This window comes from Alternaria atra (genome assembly GCF_907166805.1).
Source record: "Alternaria atra isolate CS162 genome assembly, contig: 23, whole genome shotgun sequence".
NCBI classification, from domain to species: domain Eukaryota; kingdom Fungi; phylum Ascomycota; class Dothideomycetes; order Pleosporales; family Pleosporaceae; genus Alternaria; species Alternaria atra.
This window is the reverse complement of record NW_025091321.1, coordinates 2,960,749-2,981,347: the sequence shown is the minus strand read 5'-3', so window position 1 is coordinate 2,981,347 and position 20,599 is coordinate 2,960,749. Positions and strand designations below refer to the sequence as shown.

The window sequence follows — 20,599 nt, the reverse complement described above, 5'->3', positions numbered from 1 at the left end:
CTAGGCTCGTCTACCAATGCCGCCAGGCCGCCGTCGCTTTGGGCCGATACGGTGGGGTAGGTACTTGTTCGGGGCAATGCACCCACCCTCTCCTGCAAGGTATTCACACGTCTGTAACTTATACATGCAAAGACTTCAGGAGGTGTTGCTGTTTCTTGGATGGCCTCGAGAAGATTGCGTTGCAGCGCGATATCAGGGTCCCTGGACTTAGCCGCGATACCAGCCATGCTTCTATGCTCATTCGGCCGCTCGACCATCCAGGCGCGGCACTACATCATCGGGCCCACTCTAGCTAACTCCTTAGTTCAACGGCAGTCAAGTCATCTTGAGCTGAGCAATGTGCGGTGAAAGCCATCTATAGGCCCTGAATCCGATAGAGCTGAGTGTCATTCCAGTTTGATGCGCATGTAATTGACAGCTCATACATATCTCGTGGCTGCATTCAGTTGGGTACACGGATCCAGCCAATGATATTGCGGCTGATTAGTCACCCACAAGCCGCTTACTCGTGATCGCGCCTTTCTACTTTCCTTCACTCGACTAAACGGCGAACCAAGTCCACGGGATGCAATAGTCAAATCCCATACCAAAGAGACTGACTCGAGGACATCTGTCGCGAACTACGTGACTCTGTTCTTCCCGCGACAATGGCATACAAGCGGCCACGCGCGCCTTCCCCAACCAACGCCCAAAAGCGCTCTCGCGGTGGACCAGCAACCTACATAACTCTCGGCACCGAGCTTCCTGACGAAGATGGAGATGATGGGGCTTTTGTCCCTGTCTGGAAGCAGACTGTAACTGACGAGAGGGGACGAAGGAGACTCCACGGCGCATTCACGGGAGGTTTCAGTGCAGGGTAAGTTTCCGAGCCATACCTTCCATGAACGCAAGACTTCTTGACTATGCTAAGATACTTTAATACAGTTGGATCTAAAGAAGGATGGACTCCGAAAACATTCGTTTCCTCACGCGCAAACCGCAACAAGGATCAGCCCAATGGCCAGACACAGCGAGCCGAAGATTTCATGGACGATGAGGACTTGGCGGCAGCAGCAGAGTCACGCCAGCTCGAGACTGCGCAGAACTTCGCTGGCATAGGCGAGGCTGGACGAGCCAACGACGATGGACTGTTCGGCCTGTTTGTAACACCTGAAGAGACAATGGGCGTCAAGATCGCGCAGAAGATGGGCTGGCGACGAGACCAGGGCATTGGTCGCAAAGTGCGCCGGAATGCTGACCTTGAAGATGGCGCATCAGGATTCAAGGACGACTCAGCTCATATGTTTGCTCCTCAAGATGCTCGAATAATGACCTTGCCTCGAGAAGAGGTCCATCGCAAAGGCTTGGGATATACAGCAGAAGCTCGCTTGGGCGTTGTGGAGGAAGAAGCTGGGGATCATTCATCCAAGTTCGATCTGCACTATCTTGAGGGTCCGAAGAAAACATCAACGGTAAAGAAGCCTTCGCCAAAGAAGTCCTCTTTTGGCGTTGGCGTTCTCAACGACACGGGTTCAGACGATGAAGACCCATACGAACTAGGCCCGAAGATTACATTCAACAAAACCTTAGGCAAGGAGAAAAAAGTAAAGAAACCTAGCAAGTTCGCCAAAGCAGGAGCGGGAGAAAAGCTTGTCTTTATTCCCAAGAAGAGTTTGTCGAAGAGTTTGGTCTCGCTAAGCAGGCCATCTGTAGATGGGAGGTCTCCATTGAGTGGTTTTACATTCGCGACTAGCCTCACAGACCTCACGAGCAAGCCTAAGTATCCTCCGCCGAAGATACCACCTGGTTGGAAATCGTCCAAGAGTGTCACTCCAATTCCGGAATCGAAAGACTACCAATCTGTAGCCGACGCAGCGAAGGCTTCAACGCTGGATGCAAAGGGTCGTTCGGCACTTTTGGGTGAGAAAGCCTTGCCCGGAAAGTCTATCTTCGACTTCATACCTAAAGACGCCCGAGACCGTTTGGCTGCAATATCTGGTAAAGCTGATCTGCCTCAAGGCTTGGGAGAAGCTGCTCCTGAGGGACACTTGCCTGCGAGCAAAGCCCAACCGAAGGATCTCTGGAGCCTCGTACCTACACTTGAGAAGAGCCTGGCAGCTGCGGCCCTGGCTAAGGGTGCGACTGGCTGGATGCCGTATGCTGAAGACATGCAGAAGCGTGCACGTTACGTCGGTTTCCTAGAATTGAAGGCGGGGCTGAAGGAAGACCTACCAGAACGGAGAGATGGTGTATCCGTGTCAGATTGGGTCAAAGAGTTGCAAGAGTTTGCACATGCTGCTGAGGTGTTCAAGCCCACGACCGGCATCATGGCATCCCGGTTCACGTCTGCGTCGTCCTCGACCTTGGAGGGAAACAGTGGTGGGACGGCGAAAGACAATTTATTACGACAGCCAGCCGCAAAGCCAGAGGATCCAGCAGAGCAAGCTGCGAAGCTGGGCATGTATGGTCCGATGACTCGAAGCAGTTTTCCTTTTTACCCGTCGCGGCTCTTATGCAAGCGCTTCAACGTCAAGCCTCCGCCGGATATGCCGCCTGAGTTTGACGCTGGTGAAAGCCAGTTCAAATCGCAGACGGAGGAAGCCGTGTCCAAGTCGGCTATGGAAAAGCTGCAACATGAGTTCTTGACCAACGGTCCTGCTCTCCAGCGGCCGGCCTGGATGGGCCAAACATCCGAGGCTTCTACTCCTGTTGCTGCTGCGACTGCTCAACAAAGCGAGCACGCAGTCGTGGACGTGGAGAAGAACGACGCCCTGTCGAACGAACGGGCTTCCGAGGATGTATTCAAAGCCATCTTTGGAGACGATGACGATGATGAGGACTGAGCAACGAGGACTCACTTGGCTGTTACAGACATGCATTATTGTATACGGTACTTTCTACACTCAAAAGGGTCATGTCTGGGATTTCTTTAAAATGACCTATTTTTGGTCCGATGTATCATTCACTACTTGTACTTGGTGTCGCGAAGTCATTGCTGCCAAGATTTACAAGTCGGCGCGTCTGCTCCATCCTACGTAAGAAGTATGAAACGTGCATTTAGTAATCATTTTCGCTATGTTGAATCTTATAGTTGATGTAAAATGAGGCCGTTGATAGGCGCGGGTGCCAGCCCTAGGCGAAGAGATGGTGCCTCGGCGTACCGACACGCCGGTGCTCGGAACATGTCGTCAAAACGTCATGCACTTTTTCGTGACACAAGTTTGGCTGACACGATACTACCCCGTCTGACTCTAATATCTACGGCCAGCATTCCAGGGCTGTTACCATGATGCGTATTGTTGCTTCTACTCTCTTGTTATAGCAGTTGAATATTTGACGGCGCGGCAATGTCAGATGGCGGAAAGCGCTCGTCGTCTTATTGTAAGTGCGGCAAGAGCATTGGGCATAATTGCTATTCCAAGAGCTAGTGGAAATGCAGTTGCTAACGAGCATGCAGTCCATTTCTTCGCCGGCCTAAACTCAGGCATCCTGTCTGCAGTTCTCCTCCAACCCGCTGACCTCCTCAAGACCCGCGTCCAACAATCTCGCTCGAGCACACTCTTCGGTACTATTCAGTCGATAGCCAGCGGACCGAACCCGATACGTCAGTTCTGGAGGGGTACATTGCCAAGCACTCTACGCACAGGTTTTGGATCTGCCATATACTTTTCAAGTCTCAATGCGTTGCGACATAAAGCGAGTCTGGTTGCGGCGGGGAGCAGCGATGGAGCAGCTAAGGGAGCGGAGCACTCAAGCTCTCTACCAAAATTGAGCAATACCGCAAACCTGGCCACTGGTGCTTTCGCACGGACATGGGCGGGCTTCATCATGATGCCGATTACCGTACTGAAGGTGCGGTACGAGAGTAATTTGTACTCGTACAACTCGCTCTTCACAGCATCACGAGATATCTTCCGGACAGAAGGACTCAAAGGTTTCTTTGCTGGGTTTGGCGCAACAGCAGTCCGCGATGCACCTTACGCGGGGCTGTACGTCCTATTCTATGAGCAATCGAAGAGGAAGCTTTCCAGTCTTGCAACCAAAATCGAAGAGACGTCGGGCGCATCCACCAAACTTTCCTCCAGTACATCCGCCGGAATCAACTTCGTCTCTGGTGTTGCAGCCGCGGGGTTGGGAACAACCGTTACGAACCCCTTTGATGCCATCAAGACGCGGATACAGCTCATGCCTCACCAGTACGTAAATATGGTACAAGCAAGCAAAAAGATGCTTGCAGAAGAAGGTCTACGAAGCTTGTTCGATGGGCTTGGTATCAGGATCGCAAGGAAAGCAATGAGCAGTGCGCTTGCCTGGACTGTGTACGAGGAACTGATTCGACGAGCGGAGAGCTTGAAAGAGGTCGTCGAGGAGAAGATATGATCATGAATTGTACGATATTTGCATGGCTGGCGTTCGCTTGCGCCGACAGTTAGCTAGATACCTCTTCGCTCACATTGGAATGTTCAAACACAACGACGATCTGCTACTGTTATCTTTCACGGAATATACCGTCCGACTTCGCAACATCTGCAGCAAACTACAAGTCCAGAACCCGGACCATCGACCTCGAGTAGAAGGGTGTGGCTGGAGAACTATGTTTATCCGTGACGATCTTGGGTCAGCTCTAACCGAAAACGCCAGTCCCGGGCGCATGAAGGCTTACTCCGAAAGCCATGCTGGTCACAACACCTCGGTGGGTCGCACGCGAGCGTCACTGTTTCATGAGACGCTTCTCATGTCGAATGTGTGTGTTGAAGCGCGCAAAGAAGAAAAAATGCAGGTAGCGAGAATGCACAAAACGACGGGATCCAACGATTTGGCGATTCGCTTGAGACATGTGCATATTGAGGCTGACCAAATTGACCAAGCTGTCACAGTGTTCCAACCCCCGCGGCTGAGAGAGGAAAGAGGTATTAGGCGTCTTGGTTAGTGTACAATTTTAGACATGCCCCACCAAACCATCGCCATCTCGCGCCGCTAGAGACTGAGGGATGTAGAGCAAAGCGCAGCATCACAACGTCGCTGAGGGGAGTGGGGGGCATGCGGAGGGTGGTCTACACTGACGCCCGCCGATGGACATGCACCACAGGCTGATATGTGTCCAGCAGACCCGGCGCATGAGAAACCCTGGCCTCAGCCGTGGCGGCAGCTGCCTGATGACTAGCTGCATCGCGAGCATTTCAGCCCCCAAATGCACCATGAGGGCGGGTTCTTTCAAATTCGACTGCAGCCGCACTTTCGTGCTGACAATTTCCTGCTTTCTTACGTTACCTGCTCTTTTGTACCGTGTCACATCTGCTGTTGTGCCGCCCCTCAGTGTGTGGACATCACCCCGCTCTGCGCCGTCTACGCTGCAACTGAGACCAGACATAAAGGTCTTGGATTGATTGCTCCGTCTTATAATCACTCCAGTTTTCATCTCGGAACGGTGTACGCAGTTTGTCTGTTTTCCACCTGACCCCCTGACCCATACACCAACCATGCCGCGAGCAAACGACTGGGACAGCTACGAAGAGGACGAGTGGTATTCCAACACCACGAGGGACCATCTCACTGCGCACACTCGTCATGTTCATCCCCCAGCGCCTAGACCTCCTCCACGGAGAACTCAAGATGACGAACTTTATCGTCCCGACTATGGTCGCCGCACGACCGAGTTTCTGGCCCCAGAAGTGCACTTCACCACCGGTCTCCATAGGACTCGCTCACAAGGTCACGCGCCCGCTCCCAATGTGACTATCTACAACACCAGTCACTTGGACAACGATAGCCATCCACAAATGCGCACTGAGCAGAAGGGCCAAGAGACCAGTCCTCGTGGTCGACGCGAACGGAAGATTCCTGGTGCGTTTGAGGATTTGGAAGATGAGATCGCTGGGCTGAGGGCAGATCTAAAGAAGGAGCACCGTTCGCGCTCTAGGCACGAGTACCATGAACGCCAGCGCTCACCCGAGCCAAACTATGCAGACAAGATTCAGTTGACACTTGCTCAGCAACGTCTCAAAGATCTTGAAGATAAACTTGAGAGGGAGCGACAAGAGCGACACCATCATCACTCGCCGGACCGCAGCTACGAGGACAAGATGAAACTGGCACTCTCGCAACAGCGACTGCGAGACGCTGAAAAAGAACTCGAGAGAGAGAGACGTCATCACTCGCCGGACCATGGCTACGAGGACAAAGTGAACCTAGCACTCTCGCAGCAGCGTCTCCGAGAAGCTGAAGAGAAACTCGAAAGGGAACGACGAGAGGAGGAGATGGAGAGACGGGAGGAACTGGTAAGGCGCAGGGTGCAGCTCGACTTCATCCATGATAGAAGAGAACATGAGGCAGAAGAAGAAAGAATCAAAAGGCTAGAAGAGAGTATGCGTCGTGACTGGGAGTTGAAGCGGGAGAAGGAAGAGCGTGATCGCGAACGACGCGAAATCGAAGAAGAGAAGAAGCGTGCTTCTATCATCGCCGAGAACAGGGCGAAGATGTCTAGAGAGCAGAGGGATGCCGAGGAACAGCGTGACAAGCTCCTAGCCAAGTTAGAAAGGGAGCAGAGAGAACAGGATGAGGAACGCAAGCGAATCCTTGCTGAGAGCAAACTAAAGCAAGCGAGAGAGCAACATCAGGCCGAAGAGCAACGCGAGAAGCTCTTAGCCAAAATAGAGAGGGAGCAGAGAGAACAGGATGATGAGCGCAAGCGAATCCTTGCCGAGAGCAAGTTGAAGCAAGCCAGAGAGCAACGAGAGGCTGAGGAACAACGTGAGAAGATTTTAGCTGATATGGAAAAGAAAAAAAGGCGGGAGCAAGAAGAACGCCAGCGCATCATTGACGAGAACACTGCCAAACTTGAGAAGGAAGCGCGTGAGCGTGAACTCAAGGAAAAGGCTATGGAAGAAGAGCGCAAGCGCATCATCGCTGAGAACGAAGCCAAGGTAGCTAAACAGGCTCAAGAGGCAAAGGAAGCTCAACAACGTGCTATCGAAGACTATGAGCGAAAGAAGGCCAAAGAAGAGGCCGAAGCTCAAGCAGAGCATAATCGCATCATCTTCGAGTACGAGCGCAAGAAGGTCTTGGATGCCGAGAAGGAAAAGAGGGCACGGGACGAGCTCATGATGAAGATCCGGCTCGAGGAAGAAGAGAAGAAGCGCAAGGACAAAGAAGAGTATGAAGCCTTCATGCGAAAGCAGAAAGCGCAGGAAGAAGAAGAGAAGAGGAAGAAAGAGGAACAAGAGAAGGAACTTGAGGAGACAATGCGCAAGAGGCTCGCTCAATTTGGCTTCCAGGACAACCAAATCCAGGCGCTGGTCAACCCTGAGAAACAGAGGGAGCTACAGGCAGGCATGATGCCTAACCATCCAATACATCAAATCGCCCCTCCGCCTCCGCCTCCACAGCATCACCATCATCACCAAATCGCGATTGCGCCTCCGCCTACATACGCCAAGATCCACAGGAGCCATCTCGATGTTGAGACGCTGCATTACTATGATATCCCATATGAATACGATGTGGTAAGTTGTCATTAACTGGTCTTACCTGACATCGAGTACTGACTCTTACAACAGAACCCTGAATACATCATCGTCCTCCGTGAAATGTCTCAACGCGAGACTGACATCCTCTTCGAACATACTCGTCGTCTACGCACTGGACATGGTAGCAAGCTGTTCATAGAATCAGAGGGTCGCGATAGTAGGGGTAAGAAGGAATATGCTTTTGTGAGGAAGAAGTCTAGGTCTCGCTCCAGGAGCGTTGTTGGGGCTTCTTCGTCGAGGGCAAATGTCAGCTTGGGGGAGATGTTCTTCAGATAAACAGGGATTGTTTAAGGTTAGGTTATGATGGATTTCACTGCGTAGTGAGTGTTTATGAGGAGCTGGCAGCTATGACTTTTTTCTCTCTCTAAGATATACCAATCTTTCCTCTATTATCCGATACATAGGTATTTCAACTCGGCCAGTTTTGACTTCGCCCTTGATTGGAGTTGGACTTTGTAAGAAATGCGTACAACATATGCAAAATGTCTCATCTCAGTTCTCTGCTCTTGGTGTGTAATGCGTTGTGCAGAGCGCACTAAACTGTGAACATTATCCCGGCTCGAAGTCGCGTAACGCGCGTAACGGGAATGAGATCCGGCCGGTTGCCGTTCACAGAATGTCGAGAGAATGTGCAGCACGTGTTTGTTCGTCATCGCATCTCGCTGACATCTGACGCGTGGGGCGACGTCGGTCCGCATCAGCCAACGAGCCTCGGCTTCTGATCATCGGGACATGACGACCAGTTGCCGCAGCTCAACTCTCTCCGACAAACCTCTCACACTTCCCTTGTAGTACGCGTTGATACCCCTCTTGCTTTTCTTCTCCTTTGATTCAACATGGCCGACGCGCTTTGCGGGCCTTCCAACGCCCTTCAGAACTTCCAGAAACACACTACCGTCGATCGGACACTGCAACAGGATCGTCTGGTCGGCAGACATTCACCAGCGCAAGTATGTAGTCATGTCTGAAGTTTGCCTTTCCGCACCTAAACTGTAGCAGGGTTTCAGATCATCACCGGGACCGAATGTAGGGGCATTGGATTCCGAGTTCGATGCATTCCAAGCCGGTCGACCAGTTCCGGCGCAGGACTTCCAGCACTTCGATCCGCGATTCGCACAACCTCCCCCTCAGTTTGCGCAAGCCCATCAGGCCCCAGACTGGGCTGCCGACTTCCAACGCTTGAATGTCAGCAGTCCGCCTCCGCAAACGTTTCAACAGCAGCGACCGCAGCCGGCGAGCGCGGCGTCAGCATGGCATCAGGACTTCTTGAGGCAGCAGGCCCCGGTCGCACAGGCGCCGACATTACAGCAAAATACATATGGAGGCATGTCAGGATACAACATGGGTGGATTCGGTGGACAAGCATACATGCAGGCACCGAGTTTCCAGAACGCCCAAGTATCGGAGATTGCACAAGGAAAGCAGCGCGCACAGGATGACGTCCCAGCTTTCGACGAGGCAGCCTTTGAACAAGCTTTTGCGCAGGCGCAACAAGATATGATGGAGGTTGCAGAAGCAGAGCAAGTACACACACAGCCAGCGCAAGAGGCGCTGGATCTAGACCGGCCGGGTGAGATGGATCCTCTTCTTCAACGGATACGAGAAACGCGGCCAGGTGTGTAGTGTCCGTCAAATCTACTACGAGTGCTGACTGTGACCCTAGCTGTCTACTCTGCTATCCAGGTCTGGAGCGAGACTGGTCTTGGACGAACCGACGAAGCTGTAGCATACCTCGAGAACATGGAGAACATGGAAAAGAGCGGTACTCTGGTACAAGATGCAAACGAGGGGAAATGGATTGTCGACTCTCTTCAGAGAATCGTAAATCGTGACGCCCCTCAGGAAGTCAAAACCCGCGCCGAGAAGCTCATCACAGCGATCAACCAACGCCTTATGTCACAATACCCACTAGGCTCACGGGTTCTGATGAGCGAGGAGCAGATCTGGCAGGATCTAGAAGCAGCAGGCTATATGAGGACACCAGATCCAATAATGCAGCGGATGGAACAGAGATCCGAGGAAGAACAGAAGCAAGAACAACAACCCCCGAAGAACGATGACGATGAAATGGCGGCAACAGCAGGCCGACTGCTGGAGCGTGTAGCAGACAACACAAGCGAAAAGTTCCAGAACTCACAGTTCCTGGGGCTAATGCGCCGCCTACGGGACCGCGAAGTAAGAGTACAGGAAGACAAGATTGTCGAGGTCGACGGCGCCCAACAGCAGCAGACTGGCAACACTATGACCACACCGCAGGCCTACGCGCACCAACAATCGCCACAACAGCCGTCGTCTACGCAAATACCCGCCATCGACCCAACAATCGTCTCCCACGCAGCCATCGATTTCGAACAACCAATCTACTCGAGCGATGAACCACCACAGTATGCCCACACTCCTCCCAGAGATCTCATGGAGTCCCTAATAACTGATGAGATTTCAGAGCAATATAGATACTACAACGTTGATGCCGCCTACCATCGCTGAAACAAGCGATGACGGCGATAATGGGGGGAGGGGTATGTTGAGAATTCCGAGGCACGAGCAAGATGAGGATTTGTACCGGAACGAGATTCCGGGGAGGGATCCGGTGACGCAGATCAGGGGGTCTGGGTAAGCGGCTTTGTGGTGCAAGTCATGGGGCATGCGTGTGGGTTAGGCCATGGGAAGGAACGTATGAGACTAGTCGTCTAGAGTGCTTGGGCGCTTGGAGATGACATGTGAGCTTTATGGGTGGACTGGGTCTTTGGGTCAACTTACGGGACAGATGATCTGCACCCTGGTGCGGTGCACGAACGAAGCCTGTATATCATGAGTTTGACTAGCATTGCTTGCCTATAGAAGAAAGCGTAATTTCTACACCTCCAAGCTACATCTGATGTAAATCGTTCACCAAGACCAGTAATTTCACAAGTGACTCTTCCCACCTACTCTACCCCTCCTTCCTCTTGCCCTTGCCCTTGCCCTTGCCCTTGCCCTTGCCCTTGCCCTTGCCCTTGCCCTTGCCCTTGCCCTTGCCCTTTGCCTTCTCCATCTTCAGGTACCCAGATCCCAACACCCTTCTTATCGACTCTCATCCCCTCTGTCCCCTGTACCTTCAATGTCTTATTAAAGTACCGATCTGTAACCTTGAGATTCGGTGTAATCCAATCCCCCTCTACATTCGACAATAGATTATACCTCACAGTCTGCCGACTCATGGGCAAGAGATGCAGGGTCCGTAGTTTAGGTCCGCTGAAACCAAAGTCTTCGCTGGCTTCCATGGCGAGTTCAAAGGTAAGGAAGTGCATGGTTGGATTCTCGAGCACGTAATCGAGGTGGAGGAGGGAGGGAATGGTGAGGGACAAATGGGAAGAAGCGAGGACGCGGGGTTCGGAAGAGGGGATTTGGATGCGTGGGATGGGTAAGGAGGAAGTTACTGGAGAGGCAGTGGGTTCGGAAGTGCGCTTCCATGTGATGTTGAGCGTAGTGTCAAGGGCGGTAGATCGACGTTCCTCGAGGTTGTTCTTCTGGACGTCCAGACTGAAGCTCCATTCGCTGAGGACCTGGGGTTCCATGGCTGTTTCCTCGATATTGAATTCTTTTGTCACGTCACATGTTGCGCCGCCGTGGATACTGTGTACTTGGACAGCTAGATCGCTGACGATGAGCTGTTCGTCGGCAAAGGATGCGACTTTAGCTCGTAGACCCCATTTCTGTGCTATACCGAACGCATCAGGCGATTCGGGATTGACGTTGCTTTCTGCTTCTTGTAGCTCGAAATAGCTGGGCCATGGATCCGGATGCACACGTGCATTTAGATCGTAGCTTGCCTCGAAGGGAGCATTGAAGACGAGATCTGCGACCATGATCTTGGAGATGGGTATGTCGCGGTCGCTGAGGAGATGATATAGCACCTTGACTTCCAGGGCATAGTCTGCTGGATCGGCGGGTGCAGTGAAGCGAATCCTCTCCGTTGTTCTTGCCCCCTGGGCTAGTTTGCCCACTACATGACCTGGGAGATCCATATCCGTTGATCCGTCAAGCGCGGGCGGAACTTCCTTCATGGGTGACTCTGCTGGACGCTCGACCCACGTATAGCCCAGAGTATCTTTAGAGCGACCCAACAGTCGCACCTCAAGGACAGCCTCGGTGTCCTCCTCTTCTTGATTCAAAATTTCTATCGCCAGTGTCACGGATTCATCCGTATAGTATTGATTGCGGACGTCCGGTAGATTGATCTCCATTTTCGGCGGTTTGGGTAATATGTGAACGGACATGCCAGAACCGTGTTTCAGTGTCCTTGACTTGATCTTAGTGTCCGACTTGATCCACCACATGGGATGGGCTGGAGTCTCCGGATCTGTATCTGAGCAGACAAGGTCAAACTTTTCTGTGCTGACACCGAAGACGCATGCAACGACATCAACATCACCTGACTCACGCAGGATGAGTGGGAGGCTGTACACTTTTGTCTGTCCAGGATAAAGCGTCAAGTCAGCTGTACCAGCCCAACGTGGCTTTCCGGTAGCGGAATGGGTTTCGTCTAATGTACAAGAGTACATTTTTGAGGCATTTCCAGACGGATCTTGTTCCGCATCGTGAGTCAACCTGACTTCAGCCAGTCCACCGTTAAACTGGTACTGGAGAAAAGACAGGGTGACAGGAGCAGAACCTGGTCGAGCATTCGAGGTAAGTGCGAGTTGTGATTGGAGTGGTTCACCCACATTGCCCTCAGCTTCAGCAAAGGCGAAAGATGTCGACACTGCAATGTCAGCGTTGCGTCTTTCGGATAAGATGTCCGTACTTACAGCAAGAGATGTGGTCTTTGGCATTCAGACTCACGCTCACCTTCTCCGCTGAGGCATCCGAGAAGACGTCCAAACACGTCATCAAGTCGTACTTGTACTTTGTCTTGCCAGGGATCGCTGAGTGGTATTAGTCAAGGCCGTTCTACAAAACAAATAGCAAAAGAATACTGACTTTGACTGTACAGCTCCCATTCTGTTGCAACATAAGTTTCTCGGTCCTGTACTCGCAGTGCACATTCATGTAGGATCCACACTACTTCTGAGGCTAGGCTCCACCATCCTTCTTTCCGCCAAGCCATCGTCTCCCAGAGTGGTCGTAGTACTTTGGAAGCGTCGTCAAATCTCTTCACATGCAGCAATGTCCGAGCCACTTCAAGTTGCAACTGGTCTACCTTTCGGTGCTGTCCTCGAGTTCTGAACTCAGCTATCGCAGCGTTCAGCTTGGCTGAGATGTCTTTCCAGTGCTCAAATCCATTGGCAATACCAGGCACAGGATACTCTTCATGAGGGTGTGGGACAAGATAGTGATCATATATCTGATTTCGAGCGGAGACCTTTGCAGCAGGTGACATTCCAGGCGGTGTCCGGTCTTCTTCTGGCATCTCCCTGGCGAGGATGTAGCGCTTCTTCGCATGATCACTGGCAATCTTGTGCCAGTACCCAGCATGGTGTAACAATTCCCATGGTGGTAATCTTTCTCCGACTGGAAACTGTTTCTCGGGTTGGGAGTACAGTGCACCCGGGCTATCCATCAAGGGATCTGTATCTGACGGGAGATCCCTTATTTTGAAGATCGGCAACTCTGTTCGCCTAACAGTCTCAGCCATGACCTGTGCCCATGTAGACTCCCAGGCTTGCCAACCGTAATTGTTAGTGCCCTTGCCCCGGCGATCGAGCACGTCTTGTAATCTGTACTTATATCTCAACCAATTCTGAACCGCGGAAGTAGGGAAATTGTTCCATAGCTGACACCGAATGTGTCGCAGTGCGGTGATATCTGCTAGCAAGCGTATCTCGTCCCATCTTGGAGACCAGCTCGCCGTTGTTTCGAACAGACCCTCGGCACCGAACAAGGCTTCCAAAGCAGCATTGTAATGTCGCTGCGCAGCGTCCATCTCCTGGCGAAATTCGGCGAGTATGCCCAGCTTGAAATCGTAACGAACACCCCATCCAGGGTATGACAGTGTTTGTGAGGTTCCGCGTGTAGGTGGAGCTGTTGGGGGAGGGATTGTACCCCGTCCCTTCTTCCTCCGTGCATGCTTAGTGAGGTCTCGGTAGTACTCGACGCAAATGGGTTGTAGTATAGCTAGAATCGATGTAACGAAGGCCTGCAACTCGACGCGGGACGTCCTTGGAGGCAGGAAGAAGAGTGAATTCTTTGGATCCAGACCAGTAGCCCGCCGTATCACCGCCAACCGTTCCTCGATATCTGGAGCCTCAAGGATAGTCTTATCACTCAGTAATACCACGACGTATCTTGTGCGATAGTCCGACTTCTGTATTTGGCCCTTGATCTTGTTGATGTCCGTCTTCAGTTGGTTGTCGTGCAAGCTGTTTGTGATGGGATCGGTTGTGAAATTGAAGAAGGAGACGAAGACAGAAGGAACGTAGTGCTGGTGTTTTGCGACCCAAGCAGGAGCGATGACACCGTCGGGGAAGGAGGAAGAGGCTGGGGAGAGGGGTGAAATAGGCGAATGCAAGACCCATGATGTTGCGGCTGCGATGGTAGGACTGCCTGGAAGAGTTGTTTCCGAGTTTGAGGGCGCATCTGCCTTTTTCGGTGGCAGTTGGAAGTTCTAACAAACATCAGCCCATGGCTCCTTCCCGTGGCATATTCGCAGGCGCCTGTACCCTTCCTACACTCCGTATTCTGAAGCCATGTGTAATGCCTCGACGGCTGAAGTCGCGCCCATTCCAGGGTGCATTAGTGCCATCTGCACTTAGGAACTCTTGGAGCAGCTCATTTGCCCGGTCGCCTTCTACGGGTGGTAGCTCTGAGTTGATGCTTGTGACAGCTCGGCCAGGAAGCACATGTTGGACTGATGGCGGGGGATCGACCTCTTTGCTTGTGGCTAGGCCCGAGAGGACAATGAAGGGTAGGTTATGGACTACAAAGTCGGATGGGTATGCGTCCATATCTCCACGCGCGCAAGTTATCGCTCCATGCCAAAGTGAGGGACGATGGTAGCTTCGGAGGGGGAGGGCGGAGGTGTTGCGGAGCTGGATTTGCTGGGCGCACGCGAGATGGCAAAGTCGGGCGTGAGATTTGCTACAAGTGGTCTCAAATCGGTAGGACTAAGCGTGTTTGTGGGAGCATCAAGACACTGGGAAGATTACTGGCGGCTCTATGTCATCGATGGCCGACACCTGGGCGTGTGCTGAATCGCGGGAAAGGATGACGCTAGTTGAACCCTGTCATGTTCTCTCCGCCGAACGATTCCTCTACACAGGCACGAGCTCTCCTACACCTTCCAGCCATACATTTGCAGTCCAGCCTTGCCTTCACGCGTCTTCCTACCCCGCGAATACCCCTAGCAGTGCACCACGCCGTTGTATGAGCTGAACGCGCCTATATCCACACTTTGTCTCTCCGCCCGCTTTCTGCTCGCGCTGGCCAGAGACCGTCGACACCATGGCGGGCCAACAGCAGCAGATCCTTGATACTATTTTTAATATGAAGAGGAAGATGCTGCGAAAAGACGATTGTAAGGCGTACATGTCTCCGTACAGTGCCTGGCTAACACTGCGCAGCCGACACAGAAGACTCCGAGACACCCTTCAGCAGCAGCAAGCAGGATTTGAGGCGCAAAGTCCATTATGCGCGCGCCAGCGACCCAGACTTCCTATCTGACCCGCGACCCTACAAGAAGGTGCGTCATGCTTCGTGCTACTCACATGCCGACTGTAGACTGACGCCTCCTAGCGCATTGAGCATGCCGGCTACCACCGATCCATCCTGCAGCGCAACCCTCCGCGATACGACCCGGACGGAGACATAGTCGAAGTTGACGACGAATACGAGGACGAGGAAGATGTCGAGGCTGTCGAAGAGAATCCGTACGGCAACATACAGCTGGAGAGTCTTCTTGCGCCGCTCACTTCTGCCGCCGACCTACCGAATCATCCTGCCCTGAGCGTGGCATATTCCTCTCGACACCTCACAGACCTCGCAAACGAAGCCGGAAGCCTCTCGCGAAAAGAGCAAGTCACCAACGCGCGGGCAAAGACTTTGTTCGTGAAGCTCCAGGGCGACTCTACGTTTGCGCCGGATGCTCTGTCCACCATGGTCAGGGCACCGTTTCAGGAACCCTGGATTAACAGCGCAAACGGGCGCACGGAGGAAGGAGACCAACAGCAAGCTCCTGATGCTGAAATGCAAGATACTGTGGAAAGTCCCCATGACGTAGACATGGAGGATGCAGATCAGCCAAATGGCACTAGCCGACAGACCGAGACCAACGGCAACACAAGACCAGAAAAGGTCAATGGGGCGCATCCTGTGACGAACGGAACACATATCGGAGATGCAGAGCAAGTGCAAGAGAACGGAGAAGGAACGCCCGAAGATGCGTCTGATACTACATCGCAACAGACGGCGCATAGGATGACGACACGTAGACGAGCCCAGGCGCACGCAGCCTCCACTCCTTCCCCGCCTCATTCGCCTTCGAGCGGTGTTGGCGCGATTCATCCTCTTTTCATACATCCGTCAGATTCGTTGCCGGACCGCGACTTCGGTCTGCCACCCAATGAGGCAGAGGAAACGCGCATGCTGCTCATGGCCTACGTACAAAAGCAGGAGGAGGTGGCCCGGATAACGTCCGACCTGTACCAAGGTCTATTGGAGGCCGACCGCATGAGGCAAGACGTTTACAAATGGTCAAAGGCGGAAGCTCATGTAGGAGAAATGAGCGATGGCGAGGATTGGTATGATAATGAGGAGTGGGGTCTTGAGCAGGATCTAGCCAAAGGTCGGGACGAAGAGGAAGATGATACAGCTGTGGCTGGGAAGAAGAGCACAAGACAACGGCGGAAGCCTGACAAGGATGACCGGTAGTTCTCATTGCGGGACCAAAGGCGGCATATCGTCGTACACTTTTGTTTATCTATTGTATGCGCAGCGAGATACCACATTCCTAATATCCAAAGTCCATGCTACGCTCTGGTATGGACAGGCTTCACGCTGGCTTGGGTTGCTCTTGCCCAAGTGAGCCACACGCGTGTTCTCGCGTCAACATCGTGCTCCCTCCTTCTGCCAACCTCGAAGCTTCCTACACCTCACACTCATCAGCTGGCCATGGAGTTTATTCTGCGTTGCAACGATCTGAAGTGTCGATCGCAGCTGCATGACCGCGCCGTAGTCACCACTTGCAGGTTCGTCCATCACAACTGCCCATCTTGCACTTCAACCACTAACGATTTTACAAAGCCATGTGTTCTGCAGCAATTGCGCAGATACCACCGGGCTGTCGAGGTCTACGAATGCGCATCGAACCTGTCCAGCATGCAACGCATCACTACACAACCCGGACGATGTTGTTGTCGCGGGTCTCAATCCATCGGAAGACTACAGGACATCGGTACTTAGTGGCCTAAGTCCGACAATCATCATGGAATGTGCCAGCCGCGGCTTGGCATTTCATAGCTACCAGACGTCGCAGGAGATCATCTATCAGGAGCATCTCGCGAAAGGCTTGACTGACAAGTACGATATGCTCAGCCAACAGATGGATCAGCTCATCCACGATGCAAATTTGCAGATCAAGGCATTACAAGATAAGATGCTAGGTACACCATACACTCGGCCTATGTACATGCCTCGTACTGACAACCATGCAGCTATGCAAGCCGAACAAGAATCTCTCGAAACTAAGAACCATGAACTTGCGAAAGCCTACAAAGAAAAGACTAAAGCGCATCAACACTCCCAGAGTCTCTACCAAGCACTGAAGGGGCAGGTCATGGCATCTCACGTAGCCTATGCTGCTGGTGATGAAGCCGCGCATACGCTCCAAACTGCTCGAGGAGACCGTTTCATTGACCGCCTTCCCGGAACCCGGACGAGTACGAACAACTACAGCCAGATGAACATGCCACAGCAGACTGGCAGTGGTAGGATGCACAACAGGGATGCCAGTAGGAGGTCTGAGAACAGTGGACGGCAACAGCAGGGTGGCATCCATATCGGGCCTCCATTCAATCCACAATTGCAGAGACGAGGCTTAGGTGGCAGGAACATTACTGGTCGTGAGTCGCTCCTCTCCAAGTTGTTTCGCACAATCTCACAGGTGCGAATACTTTGAGAGGACCACACGCTCACGAAGTGAAGATTCTGCTCCAGTCGGGACGCCTTCGCAAGTCCATAGAAGTCAACTCCCGGTTCTCGGTGGTTCACGTCAACCCCCATACCCGAACCAAAATGCTGCTTCTTCGTACCAGAATTCACCGATGACCAGGCAGCCTCTTGCTAGTGGCGTTGGTGTGAGAGGCCTGGGCAACTTTGCGCTTGAAGGAAAGTCATCAAGGAGGGTTGGCGATAATGCCAACACAGGGCCGCTAGGACGATAAGCTGGACAATGCGTATCAGGTATTGCGTCAGATGGGGCTTAAGGAATGATTAGGGCCGATAACTGAACAGCCGCTGCATGATATCAACGTAATGCGAGGCGTGGTGCTATGTTTATCTACTAGTTATCGCTTAAAGCAATTATCACATGTCCGTAGAGATACACAGCCACTTGTTTCAGTTCTCGTGCTCTTTCAACTAGTAGTTATCCTTTAGACTCCTTCGTTAGACGTACTTTGCGGAAGTGCTTGCGCATGAGATGTGCAGGTAGAGAAGACGTAGCAGTGCGCTCATTTCATATATTCTCTGGCCTCGAATCACCTTGAAGTGCAACAATATAGCTTGTCTACGTTTACTTCAATTACTAGTATCGCGATAGTACAGGGCAGAATGGCAAGCTCCTTACAACTTCCGCAGCTAATATCAATACTATACTCATACCAAAACGTTCTCCTAGATAAGAAACATCGCAAGCGTAAGGATCTCACACACTTTGTCAGAGTCTCACTCAATCCAACCTACTGCCGGCTGTACATCCTTGGTTACTTCCATCCAAAACATGATGCCCAGAGCTACTCGGGTCTGCAAGTTTCCTATTCTCGCACAGCATGATCAATCACGCTTAGTGAAAATTTGTATTAGACCTCGTATGGCTGGCTAGATGATCAACTGGTTTTATTCCAGGAGCGAGATATCAAGTGCTTGAATAGATCCCTTGCACCCACAAGCGTTGATCGGGGGCTTTCGGCATCATTGTATTCGCGACTAGTAGTTCTGTTAGAGGCAAGTTCACCCTTCCGATGCTGGATGAGAGAAGCTTATGCTTCAGGTGCTTGTTGCAATGTCAGTGCAAGGCCGTCGATAGCCACGATGGTGCACACGGCTAATGTGTATTACAGACGCATGATAGAGTCAGACAGAGACAAAGGTGATAGTTCACCCATCGCGATAAGTTTTCATTGTAGCAGTGATAGCTGATAGGAACATGGAAACATATAAGTAGGCCACCACCGTCCAGAAAATTAGAAGCCATCCCCACTACATGCTGCAGGTTCACCAATGAACCGACCTCAAAAGAGTTGCTTCCTTTTCCAATTACCCCCAATAGTCGAAATGAGAACCTCGCAGCTTACGGTCCTCCCTGTGCTGGGTCTATTCTCTGCTTCCACCATGGCATACTTTATCATCGGGAAACATTATGGTCAACAGCTTGGTGGCACTTTTGGGCAGCCGGGACAGGTGCGAGTGATTGGGACGTGGGTCAGTACAAGTAATTCCATTTCCAACGAAGCATAAGCGACCACCCTCCTCGATTAATCAAAGTTGATCGCTAATCACACTCTCCCACAGATATCCCCAACCAAGAGTCCGGCTTCACAGCCTCCGGCTTCTGTGACGCAGACACTTCGGCCGGCACAGACGACTTGGGCAAGTGGCAAAACAACGACTTCTGCGATTTGCAGATCCCCGGTCGCCTATCTACCGTGCGCATTGTCAAATCCGCAGGCAGTTTGCCTGGTGACTGCAGTGCCGGCACGAACGACGCGGACTACACGGGTTACTACGGCGTCTTGATTGACACAAGTTACGTCGCCAGATGCGGCGATCGGGGACTGTTACTATGGACGGGCTCAACTTTCTGAGGACTGTTCTAATACAAGAAGTATTACTCACTAGGCCTTTGTTGTTTGTCTTACGGGGCTCTGTGGGGGGCAATTGGAGTGTGAGTTCAACCCTTAGAATGGGTATAGGACAATATAGGGTTTCTTGAGTGGGATAATGAAGCAAAGGTGGAACCCTCTAGTGTATGTTGGGCGAGACACGAGGGTCCCTAGGGACGGGTTGGTAATTGAATGTAACCCTCGTGATAAATGTTATCTCGCTACAACGAGCCAAGTGCATCGCTGGTTTTGAGAGCTCGTTATATGTATGCTGTTTCCCGTTCGGGACGATCATTTCGTATAGGTTCGTTGGGATTACAGAAGTAGTGAGTGGTAAGTGGCTCTATGTCACCGCGTTGCAAGTAGATGAAGTGAATGGTAAGCATCGCGCACCGACGTGAGCATTCGTGGTGATGAGCCAGAAATCCAATGGACTGGAATGATTCGGGAGTTGAGATGAAGTTTCGGCATCGGCTAGCAAAACCGCTCCGATCCGTGAAGATCTTCAGTGTAACGCTGAGTCTCTCACGCGATTTCGATGCGTCTGCCCAGACGTAGTTTGTCTGCGTCGTCGTAATCGTAGTAGTCATCCGATCGTACCAGTTCGTCCGGTGTGTCTTCGACATCGCGAATCGTAATTTGCACTTCCTGAGACCAGAGTCGAGTCAGCGACTGTTCCCAAGTTACCACCGCCGTCGTAGTCGTTCGGTTGTACGAGCTCGTTGGGTGTACCTCCGAGAGCGCAAATTGTAATGTACGCATGTTTGGACTGAATTGAGTTAGCAATTGTACGTAGAGATCGTATTTTTGCCTTGCCTAGATACTAGCTCAGTCGAGACCTTCCTTCTCTAGCACAGCCAAGAGGTTCTCACGATGCCTTGAGTTAGTTCGTGAGAAGCTTATAATCCACCGAACTGTGCTACTCGGCAGAATCGTGCGATCTGCGTAGTCATTGACCCCAGTTATTCATCACGAACAATCCACCGAACAACTCCAGAGTATCGCGACAACCGCGCATTTGGCTCCCAAGAGTTCTACGAAGAGCTTTACGAGTTTTGTTTTGGAAGGCCAAGCACA

General features: G+C 52.1%; 6 protein-coding genes across 6 annotated transcripts; 5 read left to right on the top strand and 1 right to left on the bottom strand.

The window, feature by feature from the left end:
• Positions 1–647: 647 nt before the first annotated feature.
• On the top strand, positions 648–2,822 carry ALTATR162_LOCUS4545 (uncharacterized protein; the record flags this gene model as incomplete). The annotated part of the gene is made up of 2 exons (XM_043312157.1): positions 648–856; positions 911–2,822. 2 exons carry the CDS (start codon positions 648–650, stop codon positions 2,820–2,822), a joined length of 2,121 nt encoding a protein of 706 aa, XP_043168092.1.
• A 504-nt stretch (positions 2,823–3,326) lies between these two features.
• On the top strand, positions 3,327–4,359 carry ALTATR162_LOCUS4544 (uncharacterized protein; the record flags this gene model as incomplete). Its single annotated transcript, XM_043312156.1, has 2 exons — positions 3,327–3,360; positions 3,437–4,359. 2 exons carry the CDS (start codon positions 3,327–3,329, stop codon positions 4,357–4,359), a joined length of 957 nt encoding a protein of 318 aa, XP_043168091.1.
• A 1,100-nt stretch (positions 4,360–5,459) lies between these two features.
• Positions 5,460–7,781, top strand: ALTATR162_LOCUS4543 (uncharacterized protein; the record flags this gene model as incomplete). Its single annotated transcript, XM_043312155.1, has 2 exons — positions 5,460–7,481; positions 7,536–7,781. 2 exons carry the CDS (start codon positions 5,460–5,462, stop codon positions 7,779–7,781), a joined length of 2,268 nt encoding a protein of 755 aa, XP_043168090.1.
• A 560-nt stretch (positions 7,782–8,341) lies between these two features.
• On the top strand, positions 8,342–9,958 carry ALTATR162_LOCUS4542 (uncharacterized protein; the record flags this gene model as incomplete). Its single annotated transcript, XM_043312154.1, has 4 exons — positions 8,342–8,455; positions 8,505–9,120; positions 9,169–9,889; positions 9,949–9,958. The coding sequence occupies 4 exons, from the start codon at positions 8,342–8,344 to the stop codon at positions 9,956–9,958; spliced, it is 1,461 nt and encodes a 486-aa protein (XP_043168089.1).
• Positions 9,959–10,437: 479 nt separating this feature from the next.
• ALTATR162_LOCUS4541 (uncharacterized protein) lies at positions 10,438–14,431 on the bottom strand (the record flags this gene model as incomplete). The annotated part of the gene is made up of 5 exons (XM_043312153.1): positions 10,438–10,539; positions 10,601–12,249; positions 12,296–12,412; positions 12,468–14,091; positions 14,147–14,431. 5 exons carry the CDS (start codon positions 14,429–14,431, stop codon positions 10,438–10,440), a joined length of 3,777 nt encoding a protein of 1,258 aa, XP_043168088.1.
• Positions 14,432–14,927: 496 nt separating this feature from the next.
• On the top strand, positions 14,928–19,504 carry ALTATR162_LOCUS4540 (uncharacterized protein; the record flags this gene model as incomplete). Its single annotated transcript, XM_043312152.1, has 7 exons — positions 14,928–15,000; positions 15,047–15,165; positions 15,219–16,348; positions 16,445–16,669; positions 16,725–17,083; positions 17,135–17,542; positions 19,212–19,504. 7 exons carry the CDS (start codon positions 14,928–14,930, stop codon positions 19,502–19,504), a joined length of 2,607 nt encoding a protein of 868 aa, XP_043168087.1.
• Between the last annotated feature and the right edge of the window lie 1,095 nt (positions 19,505–20,599).